Source organism: Antechinus flavipes, chromosome 5 (assembly GCF_016432865.1).
Source record: "Antechinus flavipes isolate AdamAnt ecotype Samford, QLD, Australia chromosome 5, AdamAnt_v2, whole genome shotgun sequence".
Taxonomy (NCBI): domain Eukaryota; kingdom Metazoa; phylum Chordata; class Mammalia; order Dasyuromorphia; family Dasyuridae; genus Antechinus; species Antechinus flavipes.
This window is the reverse complement of record NC_067402.1, coordinates 156,064,201-156,083,241: the sequence shown is the minus strand read 5'-3', so window position 1 is coordinate 156,083,241 and position 19,041 is coordinate 156,064,201. Positions and strand designations below refer to the sequence as shown.

The 19,041-nt window shown below is 29.9% G+C and overlaps 1 protein-coding gene across 1 annotated transcript in view; it reads left to right on the top strand.

The window, feature by feature from the left end:
- The window catches only part of SEMA3A (semaphorin 3A), a 288,274-nt gene that overhangs the window by 230,424 nt on the left and 38,809 nt on the right, over positions 1–19,041 (top strand). The window contains exons 10-13 of the mRNA XM_051963284.1: positions 6,087–6,231; positions 8,846–9,065; positions 12,327–12,418; positions 16,780–16,821. Of these exons, the coding sequence (XP_051819244.1) occupies positions 6,087–6,231; positions 8,846–9,065; positions 12,327–12,418; positions 16,780–16,821 (499 nt within the window). The remainder of the gene's footprint in view (positions 1–6,086; positions 6,232–8,845; positions 9,066–12,326; positions 12,419–16,779; positions 16,822–19,041) is intronic.

The following is a 19,041-nucleotide window of genomic DNA, read 5'->3' as shown; positions in this document are numbered from 1 at the left end:
ATGCCTCATATATAAATCTGGTAGTCTCATTCTCTCATTCAAAAAGCACTTAATGAATTCCTGTTGCCTCTTTAGTATAAACATCCTAAGTTGTCATTATGGCTCTCCACAATACCACCTTTCACTCATTGTACTTTCCAAACAAGTTCCCCAATTTTTTACTGTCCTACCTTTTTGAATAAATGCAAGCTGTTCTAATATTACTTGGTTTGCTGACATCTTTCCAATTCATTGAGACTTTCTTCAGGATGCATAAAGATTCATAGGATTTGGAGTAGGCAGGACATTGGAGGCCCTCTAATTCAAACACCTCGTTTCAAAGGAAAGAAAACTGAGACCCAAAGGGATTAAATGAATTCTCCAATTAAAATAGTAGAAAAAGAATTCAAAATCAAGTGCTATGATTCTAAATCTTATTATCTTCTCTGCTACACCCTGCTGCCTGCCATTTATGTAGCTATTGCTGATATCTTATAATATTTATTCACACATGCACCTATCTTTATGCATATTTGCATATATGCTCACATGTACATATATACATGCAAGTGTGTGTGTGTGTGTGTGTGTGTGTGTGTGTGTGTGTATTCTTTCTGATTTTCAGTCATTTGAAGGTAGGAATCAGTTTTGTTTTCTCTGTCCAGCCTTTAGTACAGTTCATTACCTATAAGTTACATTAAAATAGTTGTTTGTTAAATAGAAGCAGTTAGAATTTATACCACTGAAGATTTATACCTAATGACTAGTGGAGACACAGAAATAGTGATGCTATTCATGTATTATCTCAATCAACAAGCAACAGACTCAGAATCACCAAAACTTTCACCCATGCTTGGTTTAATCTATACACATGGAAATTTACCAGCTCCATAAAAGTCATTTTTGAGTCCTTCATGTTTTCTCTTTTCTAAAAGAAAAATGAGTAGGTTATAAAACCACAAAGGCACTACCTACATTTTAAATAATGTATAAAATAATAGTTATTGTAACACCAAATTTTAGGTTACTGTAAACTATTAAAGTTTAATTGTATTATTTTCTACATATTTGTGCAATTTTTTGGAAAGTTTCCAAAAACTAAAAGAATATATCCTTTATTTTTTAAAGCAAATTTTCTACAGAAAAGAGTTTAGTTAAAAGATAGGCATGCATTTTATTTTTTAAGTATACATCTGCATTATAGCATTACTTAAGCATAAAAGCAAAAGTGATTTATTATTTTATAACTCCATAAATAAAAGGAAAATGAAGAATTAGGACAAATCAATGGGGATTCCAGATAGTATGAGTCAAATTCCTACTTTTATCTCAGTCACTTGGAAATTATAGCTTCTAGATTTTTACAATAGTAATGACTTTTAACTGTCATATTTAAAATATATTCAAAGAGGCATTGATGAGCAGCTGTTCTCACATTTTTATACAATATGTTGTGAAAATACATTATGTTGTGAATTCTATTAGACTTTGCCATTAGACTTTTACCAAAAAAGGGGGGGGGGAGGCTTTGAGTCTCTAATGTCCTCAGAACAATTTAGTTAAATAATGAAAAAAAAATCTCATCTCAATATGATGGGCACTAAGAAGTAATGAATATGTGACTACAGCATCCCAAGAAAAAAAGAAAAAAATGCAAAATGGCCATTGACACATGGTGGTCACCTTCCATTCCAATCAATCAAGCAGTGAATGAATCAACAAGTAGTCACAGTGGCAGAAAAGGGGGAAAGGGTTGCTAAGAACATAAAATGTGTTGTTTTTTTCACCAGTCATCTAGAAGCAATAATTTAATTATTCTTAAGAGCAAGAACCTTGTCCAATGACCAGTGTGTTACTGGAGGAACTGAAACATATCAATATTAACATTCTCACTAGAAATGAAACCAGAAGATAATAAGAAGTTGCAGTTAAATGAAATGATGACTCCAAGGAAGATGCTCCTTGGAGAGACAGATAAAGGAATTGGCAGAGCTGCTTACATCATGCAACCAAAGACAGCAAGAAGTATAATTTCTTAGGACATTTGGTCAACTTCCTTTTTTGTCCCCATGATAAGAAAAAGCAAAAAGACCACTATGAAGATTATTATATCTTATATGCCATCTATTGCAGAAGACAAAGTAGATAAATTCTATGGAAAACTTATCAACAACTTCTGAACTATTAGACAGATCCACTGATACTTGGTGACATCACTATGGAAGTGGACATACAAGAGGATGGTGAAAAAAAAGTGTTGGAAAATATGTTTCAGAATTCAGATATAAAAGATGCCAATGGCTTATAAACTACCTAGAACCTTCCTTCCACTTGTATTTATGATAATTTTATTTCAGAAAAGAGCTGGAAGTCACTGGATATGGTGAGCACTATTTTCTTTAATATATGATTTCATTGGTATGGAAACTCCCAGTATGGAAATTGCTTTTCACTGTTCACAAGCAACTCATCAATAACTCATAGTCTTAGAGATTTACTTGGGAGCACTAAGAGCTAAATAGTGGTCATACAGCTAGTATGTAGAAGAGGCGGGTATTGAATTTGGACTTTTCTGATGCAAAGACCAGCCTCCTATTATTCTTTTCTGCCTTGACTTTCAAACATTAGACATGGTAAGCACTTGACTATAACATAAAAGTTAAGATACAATTAGTTGCCAAATAGGGAAATCAAGTCTGCCTCAGCTGTGTTTAAACAATTGATGGTTACAATAAAGGTCAAAGTCAAAACCAAACTAGAAGAAAAGACAAAGATGAGAAGAAGTCATTGAAGGCAATTAAAATAGCTCTCAACTGAACTATTCAAGTAAGCTATTGATAACCAAATGGAAAATTGATTAAACAAGAGTTATTGATCCTTATTATTAGTATTTTCTTTAGGAGTTAAAATAATTGATGTGACAGTGTGACAGTGACAAAATACAAAGAACCCAGAAACTGTATTAGCCAGAAAACATTTGATCTCTTTCATAAACAATGAATGATGGCAGCCAAAAGCAAACATTTATTTGGAATATAAAATAATGTTTAAATTAAAATAAAATAATGTTTAAATTAAAATAAAAAATGTTAAAGAGGAGGATGTTGGAAAATGATAAGCAATATTACATCATAAAGTGTCTCTGAAGAAATATGGGAGTGATAGCCAACTAAGATAATTCCCAAAGAATTTTATTTATAGGTGAAACTAGAAGTGAATCACCACAAAGAAGAAAAATGGAATAAATCAGCTTGTGTTTTCATAGCAATATCTCCTTAGCATCTATGACAAGGAATACCATATTTAAAGTCTATTCTCCTGGTCCCCAATGTACCATATGTGGAAGTAGATAAGATAACTTTAGGAAATGAAGTTGCAAAGTTAGAATGGACCAAGCACTTATGAGTTCCCATTTGGAGTTGATAAAATGTTGAATGCATTGAAGGTTTGACTTTTCAAGACATTTGAATGATGGGGAAATACAATATAAATGGGGGTGGCAAGAAGGAATCGGAATTTTTAAATTATTCAGCAAAACTTTATGAATAAAAACTAATTTTCTGTATCCTTGGGTAATCATGAAATTATTGAACCTTAAATTCAGATAGGAATATATAGATCATTTAACCAATCCCTGCCTAAATCATATTTCCTTATGTTTTTCTTGCATGGTCTATCACCAAGCATGGCACAATATTCTGCCCATTGGGTACTCAAATTGAAGTTTAAGGAACTAGTGTCAGAACTACTTCCTGACCTAATCCATTTATCTTTTCAAAAGAGTCTTCATTTTTTATCTATCTTAAATATTGTGTGTCTTTAAAGACATAAATCTTTAAGATATAAAATCTCTTCATCTTCCATGAGAATAGACTCTCCCAATTATCTAACCTAAACCATTCATTCTAACTACTCACCTACCTTCTAGCTAGAAATTTCTATTGATTCAAGGATATCATTAATTGGACATCCCCAACTCCTAAAATATGTTTATGATGAGAAAACTTAAAGAGGATGACTATGGAATTATTCATAGTCATCCTCTTTAAGTTTTCTCATCATAAACAATATTAAAAATAATAATTTTACATCTGTGGAGTGCTTTTAGTAGTATAATGTTTTTGTCATAATTAACATATTTGTACTATTTATCTTATAAACTTTCACTAAGATAAGTATTTTGGGAAATGTAAAACACAATTTAATTGCTCACAAATAACATAATAAAGATGTTTGTGGAAAATCTTCAGTATCAGCTCCACCCTAAATAGTTACACAGAAATATTTATAATTTATGACAAGGGATCACCATATTTGAAGATTACACTCTAAGTCCTCAATTTGCTATGTGAGGAAATAGATATGGAAATTTAAAAAATTAAATTGGGAAGAGCAGTTAAACTGGACTGACACAATTTAGAATGTACTGAGAAATTGATTTTCAAATTATTTGATATATGGGGGAGTACAGTGTGAATGGAAAAAAAAAATCACACTTTTTTTTCTATGCAATGAAAATTATGTAAGGATACACATAGGACAGCCAGGTAATACAGTGGATAGAATGCCAGGCCCACTTGGGTAGTTTCATGTTTCTGAATTCTAATATGATCTCAGTTACTAGCTTTGTGACCCTGGCCAAGTCACTTAACACTGTTTATCTCAGTTCCTTATCCATAAAATAAAGGGGAGAAGGAAATGGCAAACTACCATAATATTTTTGCTAAGAAAATCCCAAAGAGGGTCATGAAGAGTTAGACATATTTAAAACACCTAAACAACAATACAGTCAGAAGCTCTATTAGACACATGGTGCAATTGTCAAATTGCAGATGAGAAAGCTGGAAGTAAGCTACCCCAAGTAAGAGCATCAGAGGCAGGATTTAATTTAACTAATACTATTTTCACTGTACCATGAAGTTTCATGAAAAATTATGGAATGATATCTCCATCCTCTTCTTTGGTGAACTGTTTTGGGGGTAAATAATATTGTTTCAGTTTTAGAAAGACAGTTGATTAGAGTTAAACTATAGCAATCCAATTTTTCTTCCATTCTAGCAATTATATCTGAGAATAGCTCTCAAATGTGTGTCTAAAAGTGAAGACTTCTCACAATCATCATTATAATAATAATTGTGAGCATTTATACAGTACTTTATTTTAAAAAATGGTTAACACAGAATAAGCCTTTCTACAATAAGCCTGTAACATAGGTAGTATATGACTTTGTTACCTTGATTTTAAGAACAAGTAAGGACAAGTAAGACTCAGAAAATGACATGTTTCACCCTAGATCACATAATTTCATACTAAACTTGAATCATTACCCTGACTACAAGGCCTCTACTTTTCTTTCTACCAAAGCATACTATCTAGTTCAGTCAACCAATATAGATTTATTAATTTTATGTCTTCATATGATAGTAAGTGAGTGTTATGTACATAGAATGAGAAAATTAAAGATTTTTTTAAAAAAACTTTCCAATAAAAATTAAATTATTTATATATCATCATTTGGGGGACTGTCTTGAGAGTATCCCTAGAAGATTGTGAATAATAGCAATTATCATAAACTATTTTTCTATATTTCTTTATATACACAAACACAAACTATAGTTTTCCCTGGATTATCTTTGTTTTATGCTAGTTCTGGTGTCCATATTCTTGAAATGCTAATTCAGTTTAAATATATATATGTGTGTATGTGTGTGTGTACACATACATATATATATATGCACACAAATGTATATATATATATGTCTCCTAATAGAAATAGAATATTTTCAGAAGATGTTATGCATAATTATTTTAAAATCACATTATCATCATATCAAGAATAAATTGAGCAAAATACTATACTGAGTTAGTTACTATTTGTGTTCTGTTTAACAAAAAAAATTAACTGCTTATCATAGATTAGTTTTACATATTATGTGTATATGAAATAATTCTCTAAAGATAAATTTGCATATGCTGAGGCTGCATATTTGAGTTTTGAAAATCAATAACTATAACACATTAGAATGCAAAATGTCATTCTCTATATGGTTCTTCTTAATTACATTGATAGATTATTTGAAGAAATGGACTTTCTTTTTACCTTTTAGTAACATCTTCAAGGGGTCAGCTGTGTGTATGTACAGCATGAGTGATGTGAGAAGGGTGTTTCTTGGTCCATATGCACATAGGGATGGTCCGAACTATCAATGGGTACCATATCAAGGAAGAGTTCCATATCCACGTCCAGGAACTGTAAGTCCCCTGGATATTCAAATGAAGATTGTGTTTTGCTTTTCTTTTTTTGTTTTTTTAAGCAATTAAGTTGTCTAGATTTAGATGAACATATCTACATTGCAAATCTTCCCATAATTACATGGTGCGAAATATTAAAAATACATCCTATATAATTCATTTTGTATACTATGTAAATACATGGTCAATTTCAATGCTTTATCCCAAATAATGTTTAACTTTCCTGCCAGATTTTGAAAAAAAAATATGTTCACAATTTATTCATTTAGATTGAATTTGGATTACTCTGATTTTATTCATTTCCACTAGAGGCAAGCTTCATAACAAAATTGTACCCTTTCCATTATTACCACTATATTTATGATCTAGTATTTATTTCACATTTTATAGATTAGATAGAATGAGAGTATAGTCATATGTCAGACTGCTATTTCTGGGGAAAAAAATCTACAATATAGCAGATATACCTTCATCAATTTGAGAGCTCTTTTGCTAGTCCTATAATCTAGTGAGAGGGATTTAGTGTATTTGATTGCAGAATTTCTAGGATTTTTTTTATATTTAGTGGGACTTATTAAGCCCACTAAATTATCATATCCCAACATACTTGCCCTTTCTAGAATATGTCTTTCCTAGGTTTCTAAATGATAATCATATTCTTTAGCTATAGTCATCAAACTACCTGGAAAACCAAGAAATTATAAAAAAATATTGTGGCACTCAAATTTCTGTACTCTACTAGGAATTCTCATATAGCAAATTACTTTTATAGAGAATTCAGGTCCCTCCTGAATATCTCGGATAGCCGAAATTGCCCTCACCTCTGATAAACATATAGTGAGGAGATGAACATTTACATAATTTTAACCAAAACATTTCTCCCATCAATCCATTTACATTATATGCAGTATTTGAGTCCCATTTCTCCTCACTAAGGCAAACCAATTCATCTTAAGACATAAGTAATCTTACAAGGTTTTCTCTTTTTGAAGTCATAAATTACATTTATGTAGAGATTGTAGCATTCACATTTCAATATATTTAATGCTATAAAATAAGGAAAGAAGGTCAGTTTGGCTAAAATCACATATATATAATTTTATACTTATAAATATATGGTTTGAAGTACTGGGTTAAAAAAAAAAAAGGTATTTATCTAAACTGAAGGAAGTCAACTATTCCTTTTCCAGATACAGGGGTTTCTCTTTTTCTTAGCCATAAATCACTTTTGAATATGTTAACAGACAGTTAAATCTGTTTTGGGATCATTTTGTTTTCCTCTGTTCCAAAGGCAAAGTCCATGTGTTTTATTAGGCAGCTATGGTGCCAGGTGAAAGTGTGCAGCTGCACCAAGCCATTCCAACACTATTACACAAAAGATCTCAGTTTGAATGGCCTGTTCCTAAGAAAAAGGAATGTTACTTTATCCTGTGTAAAAAGAAAGGAATATAAGGGACCAAATAGTTAATGATTCAGAATGTATATTGACAAGCAGAAGTCATAAAGACTTATCTTTTTAAAAAAAATTTAACTTCAATTAATATTTAAAATCTTCAACTCTATTTTATTTCATTGAAAATATATAATTGGGAATGATGTAAAATATCCAAGAAAATATAACAAAGCCATAAACCTAACTAGGCAATGTTTCTAAACCTTTAACTTACTCAATGATTTTTTTTTCTTTTGCAAAAAAACTGGATGAATAATCTGAATCAAGGTACAAAGTGAAGTGATTTATTTTTCTAAGCATCCTATATGATTATGAATTGCTGTTAATTCCATATTAGTTTCTAACCTCCAAATAACAGAAATTCTTTGTGTGTAAGACAAAAAGCAAGTAATTGAAGACATTCTAACCTCTGAATACTTGTATTACAAGATTAAATTCAGTGTAGTATGCCTATCAGTATGAATTAAATTTTTCTTTGGCATATTCTTTTTAGACTTCACTCTATACTAAATACTGATAAACATCACCAAAATTATCTTAGGCCACAAAAATACATAGTTCTAGTTCTGTGGTGGAAAATATAAAGCAATTAAGTCCCTCTTAAAATATTAGTTGGTTTTAGGCTCTGAATTTATATCTGTATGTGCCATTATACTTTAGGTAAAAACAAAGAATATTTGAATGCATTATTCAGAGAAGTTTCTGTAATGATATGGGAATATTCAGTTAAAATGTCTTTTTCTTAATTGAAAGTTCTTTAATGGACATTTTTACCCTATCAAATCAATACTAACAAATCAAAATTTGGAATGTGATATAAGTACTGGAAAATAGTTTTCATTCTCCAATTCTTATAAAATTCTAGGGAAGTTTATGTATCATACATATATATGTGTGTGTTTTTACTTGGAAAATTTGTATTATTTTCTACATCTACCAAAAGATATCCATAATGTCATATATGTTAAAATATACAGTCATATGTATATTTCTAGGATGTGTGTGTGCCTGTGTGTATATACACAGTTACATACATATAAAATACAAACACCAGAAAAAAATCTATCAATGAAATAGAATTCTCATACTCATCTGTGTAATCATGTAGTCCATATAATTTTACTTTTAATTGACAAGTATTCTGTGCTCTTACATTCTCAGTGTCCCAGTAAAACATTTGGAGGGTTTGACTCTACAAAGGACCTTCCAGATGATGTTATAACATTTGCAAGAAGTCATCCAGCCATGTACAATCCAGTATTTCCTATTAATAACCGTCCAATTATGATAAAAACAGATGTGAAATACCAGTTTACACAAATTGTAGTAGATCGAGTGGATGCAGAAGATGGCCAATATGATGTCATGTTTATTGGAACAGGTAAAAGTCAATTTCAGCATTAAATTTACATGTCAATTACATTCAACTAATCTGCTTAATATTCCCCAATACTGAATAATTTTTCTTTAAAAAACAAAGGTAACCAAAAGAAATTTCCATATTAATCTGCAAAATCTAACAGACTCTTGATTAGTGGACAACTTAGAAACTGAACATTGTCATTAAAAGCCTGTTAAAACAATTCTTTTCTCAGATTTGTTGACAGCACTTTAATTACTTTCCTCTTCAATGTGACCTAAATTTATCCATGACTGAATATGAACAGGTGTACCTAATGATTAGGAGAACATTTGGTGTCCCTAGTCATTTCACTAAAGTTCAGCAACTGCCCTTTTTTTCCCTTTATCAGGGAAAATAATGATTTTTTCCTTTCTATTCCTGTAGGTTTCCTAATTTTGTGGGAAAAAATTTGCCAAATAACTCATTAATTTAATGTTATTTGAACTTTCCTAAAATTTACAGCAAAAAAGAAAATAAAGAAAAAATAAAATGGTCATTAAAATATGTTTGCTTTTCCTTCAGGTCATTGAAAGAGCTCAGAGGCTAGAAATGGAAAAAATTTCTCCTTGGAAATATCCAACTTTTGCTTTGTAAAACTTTAGGGGGAAAAATTTATGAATTCTATAACTACTCTTATTTTTTTTTTTTTTTTACTCAGTGTCTAAGTAGTCAGACTTCACAACAAAAATCTAACCTTCACATACCTCTTTGGTCTGTACCTGGTTCAAACTGGTACTATGACATAAGCTGTTTTTATTTTTTTTTCTGTAACAGTAATACTATTTTTGAATGGTACCAGTTACAAATCTGCAACTTGGTAGTAAGGTCAGATTCCAAGGTAATAAATCCCCAGGCTCCATCCTTGTTAGTGCCTGACATATAAATCAGTGGGAAGCTGATTACTCTACTGAAACTTTCTGTAGTAACATTTATTTTCCTTAGTTGGGAAACAATGAACAACATTTAAAATTGCCAAAGAAAAATGTAAATGGCAACAAGACCTAAAAATTTCAAACTAGAAGTATCTGTGCTATCAGGTATAATAGTGTAAGTTTCTTAATATTATATTGTCATTTTTTATGAGTGACATATTTTCAAAAAAGATTCAAGAAGATTCAAATATGAGTTTATTAATTTTGGATTACAGTTATTAATACAAACTCCTAAGTAGTTTTATGGAAGTTGGATGAAATTAGTTCTCTCAGCTAGATTTATATTTAATTTGTTTCTAAGAATATAAAAATGCTAGAAAATGCAATAAATCATTCTTTTCTATGTTCAAAATTTAGAGTAATCAAATGTAAAGTAAATGCCACTTAATTTCTATAGTTTATACCATCCTTACTCTTCTTTTCTGTGAAAAATTTTTAACAGTCAGAAATCTGATTGTCATTGTGATGACTCTGTTGAGATGTTCAACAAAAGAAACAAAATCTGAGCTTTTGAAGTCTTCTTGTCACAAACCAGAATTAAAAGCCCTGCTTTCATTATCACATTGAATGTCAAACTTTCATGGAGTGTCAGTCAGCAAACTCTCAGTCTGTCAGTAAAGTGAGTTAATGACAGTAATTTTATCTTTTAAACTGAGTTGCTTACCACAGTCTATTGATCTTATCAGAGTATGAAATTGTTTGTAAAACTTGATTTAGGATTCTAATAAAGCCTATTTATAGTACCAGAGTTCCAATCAGAGGCATTGAAGAGAATCAATGTTCTGAAAAAACCTGTTTCTATAAATACTGATGAGTCTTCTTAAAAGAGTGCCTTGTATTTTGATTCTTCAGAGATGCAAAATTAACTTATTTAATTCTAGATCATCCATTATTTTTCTTTAGCAAAATGTCACTTCAGAAGTGTAACTCTATAGGAGTCTCATTGGAGCTAGTCATGGTCATGCACAAATTAATCCTTTATAAATCCTTTATTGATGTAACTTTGTAGGCCCTTAATAATTACAGTTTTTAAACATGTGTTTAAAGTTAGCAAATATAACCAAAATAAGATTCAATGAATTTTTTTTTGTTTGTATGTATTTCTCCTGCCTCAACTAAATTTTCAGTTAATTAGCTTTCAGCTAAATTAGGAATTTTCCCCCCTTAGATTCAAATACTAACAAAAATATATAAATTTAGATATTAGAAACTTCTATTTCCCAAAATAGAAACTAATCCACAGTACTTGTCACAAGGGATAATTTATAGTTTTAGGCATAAATAAGAGATTTGAAGAAGAAGAATATCAATTATATATTGGATCAAGCATGTTTTCTAATATATAAATTCCTTTTTTATTTCTGTGGAATTATCCAACGTATGTAATCTTTAAAAAGCCATTGATATATTTTTCCCTAAAATCAAATATAGATATATAAATATATCTATATCTATATATCTTTCCACAAAGATAATCACACTGTTTTAAACACATACACACATGAAATCCTTTTATTTCACCTTTCATTTCCCTGATCCAAAAATGATTTGATATATTTATTATTTAGTTTTTCTTAAATTTTCCTTCAAAATGTAGTTACTACCATAACTTTCATGTTTTGAAATAACATTGGGAAAAGGTGACATTTTTATAAGTATAAAAAATGCTTTTGTTCAATGGAGTGTGTGTATTTTTTTTTAATGTATTCTTTTGTAGCAAGTGGCAATCAAAGTCTTTTCCATAGTAATGATAATAATGTTGCCTGATTCTATTTAGATATCACACTAAAACTATTAATAGTTTCCTTTTTATTAAATGCATTAGGTTGTTTTGTTGTTGCTTATTTTTGTTTGTTTTCATTGGGGAGGATTGTTTTTGGTTTAATGTGTGCAGGAGACAGGTGTCTTCTAGCAATAGGATGTTAGTCTACTCCCTAACTATGTGTTCCTGAACAAGTCACTTAACTCTGTTTGCCTAAGTCCATTGGAGAAGGAAATTGCACACCATTCCAGTATTTTTGTTTAAAAAAATTCCATATGAAGTCATGAAGAATTGGACATGACTAAATAACTGAACAAATGTGTACAACTTCAAGAAATACCCTTCATAAATCAAAATCTTATTTCTTAGATTAAATATATCCCAGTTAGAGTGCTTAAAATACATAATAAATATACTAATTATTCTTGGATTTATTATATTAATTTTGTAAGCACAAAATAGTTTAGTCATTATTTTTATTACTATTATGCCCACTATTATTACCTGACCTTTTAAATAATTGTCTTTATTTTCTTTCTCTCAAAGATGTTGGGACAGTTCTTAAAGTAGTTTCAATTCCTAAGGAAACTTGGCATGATTTAGAAGAAGTCTTACTGGAAGAAATGACAGTATTTCGGGTGAGTATTGCTTAATTTCAAGTGTCAACAAGTTCAACTATACTTTTCCTTTTGGACAGCTGCACATTTGAATTTGGTATGGGTAAATAATTTAGCATACACTTCTAATTAGATCATTAATTAGAGTTAGACACTAGTCAAAATAAAATCTTATAAGTTTCAGTAGTTGTTAAAGTTAAGGTTGAAGAGAATTATGTTGCAAATTTATTTTATTGTGTCAGTGATGATATATTTTAAAATTAATTTTTAATTTGATACAAGAAACATTTATTCAATACTTACTATGCATAAGAAACTCTCCTTAATATTGATGCATAAGAAATGGTCCTTGACATTGAGAGCTTAAACAATTGAGTGAGACAAATAAAACAAATAGAAAATTAAATGAGATGAGTATATTAAAATGGTATAAAATGTTTGGGGAAGGCTCAATGGTCAGAAACTAATTAAATCAGGGAAGACTTCAGAAAAGAAATTGGATTTTGAAGGATAAATAAATTTCAATAATTTCTCAGATCCTGCCTCTAAATTTATGATTCAATTTTCTTTCTGAAATCTGGCTAGATTTAGGATATGGGGACTTCCATTGGTTATCCCAGTCTTTTTAGTATCTCCAGTAGAACTCATTGATTGTCTAAATCTGTAGCTAAGAACAAATTAGATCCACTGAGGAAAAACAACCTCAAGACTCCACAAGCAGGTTAAGAGGAATGTTACAAGATGCTTAGGGAGAGCTTCATGATTACTCCAGAAAAGAAGGATATTTTCAGTAACTAAGAATTGAGAATTATCCCTTTGCTACAAGTGCTCTTGGACAGTGAATCCACTAACCCATTTTCTTCTGAACTTTATATTAGTAGGATAGTTTAGTTTTCTTGGGGGGATGGATGTTCTACCAAAATTCTTCCTACTATACCATGTTAGTAAAATACCCCTTCTTAAAAAACTAACTAAAATAACTGAAATGTGCTAGACTAATTGTTATTGACCAGTAATTAGAAAGAAAGTATGTAGAGAGCATGTGAGCAGTAAATGTTTAAAAACTCTGCCACACTTTTTTAGAACTTCCCTTAGAAATAAAAGGGTAGATGTTATACCAAAGCACAGGCTTAGAGGATGCTGAGATGATTGCCTTTTTAAATAGGAAGGTGGAGAGAACAGCTCCAGAATATGTGCTACACAGATAAATATAAATAAATAATAATTAGGTTTTTGAGTTGTTCAATGTCATTCTTGAATATCTAAGAAATCACTCAGTTATATTCTAATGGATAGGCAGCAAAGTATTTCAATAAGAAATCTGTATGCTTTCATAGTTGTATATTACTTTTCCCTACATTATTCTCTCAATGCCTCCTAAACATTATTGCCATTGCTATTTTTGTAGTACTAAAATAGACGATATGAGCAGAATTTAGAGAAATATTTACTTTAAACATTCTATGTTCACAGGCTAAATTTATACTCACATTGCATCCTCTAGATTGGAATATTTCACTGTCAAATTTTGTTTAATTTTGTAGTTTAAAAAAAAACATAACACTTTAGACCAGTCTCTATATTAAATGAAATAGTGAAATGAGAGAGTATTTTGTGGTCTCTGCTCTACAGTTCTTCCTTTCCTTTGGGAAAGTTATATTCATGTTCTCTCTCTCTACCTGCAAAGTAGACTGAGATGATCCAGTAAAATACATCTAAAGCCACCTAGGTAATTTATCATTATGTTATAGCCATAAAGTAGTTATTATTAAGTCATTTCTGTTGGATTAAATGATATTATTGACAACATATAGTATGTTCATAGTTATGCTGCAAAGTTCCTAATCTATTTCTGCACATTCCAACAACTGAGATTACTGCCAAAGAATTCTTATTACAGGTTAAATCTCAAGTATAACATGGAGAAAACCTACTGCTCCATAATATAATGTTTTCCCGAGTTAATAAATAAAGTTGCTCTCCAATTCTTTTCAAACAGACAGCCCAGATAAATTTTAGCCCTAAGCATAAGTGAAATCCTTATCTAGCTGCCCTTGATCTATATTCTGCTATATCTTCAGATAGGATCTTCATTCTTCATCAATATGTCATCTGGAGCCATTCTGTCCTAGTAGTTTCAATACAGTATTTATCATTTTCTTTGTAATGGACAAACTCAGTTACTTAGGAACTCTTACAAAAGCTTTGAATTGCTTTTGACATGGGATACTTCACTCAAAATTTTTACATCACTTAAAAAAATCCTTTTAACAAAAGTAAAAATGTCCTCTGAAAGGTCTAAAAGAATCAAATACAACTGCAATATATTGTAATAAAAATGTATGAAGTGAATAACTAAAGGAAAAATGAAAATCGGCATGAAGATGCTAAACTGCTTTTTAGTTAGGACCAAGTTTTGCTTAATACTAGCCATGAAAATGCATTGCACTGCCCAAATTTCAGTGCATTAATAAATACAATGAGTCTTATTTATAGCTTTCATGAACGAGAGAGTTTGCAAAGCTGTTACATTGATAACATGCATTTTTCAACCCAGTTTATGCAATATTTCAGGAACAGCTGAGCAAACAAATGAATGAGTTCAATTTTCATTCAAATGTAAAACATAATTGATGCTTTCTAATACCAAGTCTATTAACTCATTTATAAAAGAGAGTCCTTGTGCTTTGCATCCAGTGAGCCTTGCTCCTGGGATTAGCAGGTTGAAAGCTATGCAAGTGTGGTTGTTTAATAAGAATTAGATAAAATGTTGGGACAAAAATAACATAAATAAGAACTACATACGTATAATCTTGAAACTACATGTTTTTCTATCCATGTTTGCCATCTATATTATGTTATTAAAATAAAAGTTTTTAAAGCTACATTATTTTTTGATGGAAGTCAGCTTCAACATATTTTACAGTAAAATATTATTTATTTTAATGAATGTTATCTTGACATATTAATTCAAACACCACAGCAATGAATTATGAACAGTGAGTTATTTAGAACTAATCATTAATTTCTGCTCTTTCTTTCAAAGCATTGTTAAATCCTCATTTAAGTTTGTTGAAACCCTAATATATCATACTATGGTTCAAAGTACAATAAATTTATCATTCAGGATTACTACTAAGTTACTATTTATTCACTTTCAACTGATGCACAGATACTTATATTTTTACAGTTGCATTTTAAGTTAACAGCTTTTTCTACTTAACAGTATTAAGTATGACTTTTTAAAAAGTAAATCCTTCATTTAGGGTTAACATATTTTTGTTAGTTGATTGAGTCACTACTGATACAAAGTAATCCTAGAATATGGAATTCAATTTTATCTTTTCCAGATTAAAAAAATATAAATAAAAACTTTTCTTCCTTTGTTGTTTTTTAAGCTACCACTGCCATCAGTTTCAAAATTGGTGTCAAACAGTGAATGAGACCTGATCAGAATCAAGATAAATCTTTCATTTATGTATTATCTATATTATCTATCTCTCTCTATATATAATTATCTCTATTAATAGTAACTAGCTCAGGAAACTGTATCTGAGTTATGATTTCATAAAAATAGCAAAATTCTAAGAAATCATTAAATAATTTGTTTAAAATCTAGATGCCTACAGAAATCAATTAATAAAATTACTAAAGCAAATATAAATTGCTAATCTGCTTTTTGAGTGATTGTTGAAGAAATATATTTGTCTGTCTGATTGGTTACTGATCAGTGAAAAAATATTTTAAAGTATTATTGGCATGTTTTTGAATTTGTTCTAATAACAGCATACCAAATTTGGGAGAAATGGTCATACTGTCAAGTTTTAAATGAATATAAGTAAAAGAAGATAAAGTAGAATGACAAAATAGAATATCAAGCAAGTGAGAGATAAAAAGTGTACAATGAGACTGTGAAAGAAAAGATTAGGAGAAGGAAATTTCAAAAAGAGGCACACCTTTTGAAGACTTGGCTAGCATCTACTCTTTGTGATTTGTTCTTCATGTGCTTTTGTTGTTATTTTTCATTTGTTCATTTTTTTCCTCTACAGATTAAAAAATTAGCTTTATTCCCCTTTGCTCTCAGTAGGAGGTGCTGAATGTTACATGCTGTCCAATTCAGAGTTTATGTTGGTTGATTGTGATGAAATGTTTTGTCTTTATTGCAAAGAGAAGGTTCAATGGTAGCTAGAATATGTGAGGAAATGATTGTGATATTAAAATAAAAGCTATTAATAAAACTCAAAATTAAAACCTTCTTTGGTAATACTGATAATTTGCAGTTATCTTCTTCAGTATCTATTACAATTTTCTGGGGTTTTTTTTATTTCTTTTTTTCCCCAACAAAAAAATAGTTTATCTTTGTTTTTTGTTTTTTCTTTTAGGAACCAACTGTTATTTCAGCAATGAAGATTTCTACAAAGCAGGTATTTTTATATTGAATTATGACATTAAAAAGTGAAATCATGTAGATCCTAATTTGATAGATATGGAAACTAAGGTTGTGAGAAGTTAAGATTCACCTAAAGTAAAACAAATTTTATATGTCAGAGTAAATATTTGAATCTAGGTTCTGTGATTCTTTTCCCCCACACTGCTTTACCTACATTAGATTTAAAGAAACAACAAAAAAAATACTCTTTTTTCTAAAAAAAACACTCTTAACAACCACCTTCAAAGTTTATACATTTCCAATTTCAAAAACAAAACAAAAATTCCCTTAATTTTCTATTTGGTTAAAATGTTTATATTTTTAAAAATGTATTAAATATAAAATTATCAATTAAACATATTTACTTCTATTTTTAAGTTAATTTTGGAGATTTTTAAAATTTAATGAGTTATAAAATATCTTTAACTAAAATTTGAAAGGTACACAAGAAAGAGATTGATTTTTAATTTGAAATTTTTGTGGGAGTTCATTTGGAGAAAATGAATATGTCTGCATTGGTATCTGTAATTTTCCAGAAAAACAAAAGGGATTGAAAAAAATCTCTGCAAAAAATATCTTCTAAGAGAAATGTCTTCAAAGATATTGATGTCTAAGTAAGTTCTTCAGTATGTATACTCTCTCCCCTGGTAGATACTATTCACAACCTCTTTATTTTTACTCTTATATAGAATATTTCAAGGATTTCTTTGACTGAAAAACATATATTCATTCATCCTGTGGTCAACATTCTGAGGAATAAGCTAATTTTAGTGGTTTATCAGTGGACAGAATTTGAGGTATTGCCAGGCCTCTAATAAAAAGCTAATAGGATCTGTCAGAGTTTGCTCTCCATTGATGTTAGTCTTTGAAACATAGAATTAATTTAAAACTATGATGCATTAGAGTAGGATGTAGAAATTTAAAGGAAATACCATGTCACATATGTTCCATCAGAAATTATAAAATTATGACTGAATGTCAATTTGTAGAATGGTATTGTTTTCTGAGACATATAATATGCCTTTGTAGCATAGTAATCTTGTCTTCAAAGATCATTTTAGCTACATGGGAAAGCTATAGTCTGGTGTTCTGGAAAACAATTTCATAGTTTTAAATCTCAGCAAAAATTATTCCTTCCCAATTTATCTAAAACCCCATGCTTATTAATAGTAAGTTTATTATGCTACATGAGTCTTAGTTTCTCATTTTAGATTTAATGAGTGCTTTGGCAGCACCCTTAAGCAAAACAGATGATGGCTAAATGATGTAGTTTTCATAAACAAATTTTGTTTTTAACTTTTCGTGAATTATATTTTTGTTTCCATCATTTTGCCAGTTATTTCACGTCAACTGCATGCAGTTCATTAATATAAATTAAGAATAATGTTTTGCTGCTAAACAGACTTTTTTTTTCTTTTTTTGCTAAACAATTAAATGTATTGTTTGGCTTTGGAAATGTGTCTCCAAAAATGTGTTTTATTAGGTAGCGAATCCTTCTAACTTCTCAAAGAACTACTATTTCAAAAGTAGACCACTTTTTACCTAGATTAACTGGGTTTTGCGAATATTTTAATAATCTAATGTAATACTAATTTGACACTAAAAACATGATTTGGGAAAAATCTCAACTAATTTGGGCCTCAGATTTCTTTTGTAAAATGAAGGTATTGGACTAGATGACCTATAAGTTCCTTCCAATTTAAAATATATATAATAAAAGAGTAATATTCAAATGAATGAGAGTAGTAGTAGCAGCAATTAACCCCGTTTAAACAATGTAATAGCTGCCAAGTATATCATTCAATGATATAAGGCAATGAAGTGGATATGAATGAAGCTAGGAAAATAATCATTGGCTAAACTGTTTATCTTGTGCATTGACATAATTTGAGAATCTAGGATTCTAGATCTGTCTTTAATCTCTTTAATTTGTTTCTTTGTTTTAATTGTTAATCATACTTTATCCCATAAACAAGATTTGAAAACCATATTTTGTGAAAATGAACATCCTCTTTCTAAAAGGATATACCAAAATAGATAGATAAATAATCTCTAAAACATTTAGAGAAATAATGTGCAAGCGAAACTCATAGTGGGAATATTATTGACCTGATACTGTCATCTTACCCCTCATAAGCATGTTTTCACCTGTTCTTATGACCTAACATTTGTCAGTTGCTGGCAAGGAAATATGGGGATTTCCAGGATGAAAGCC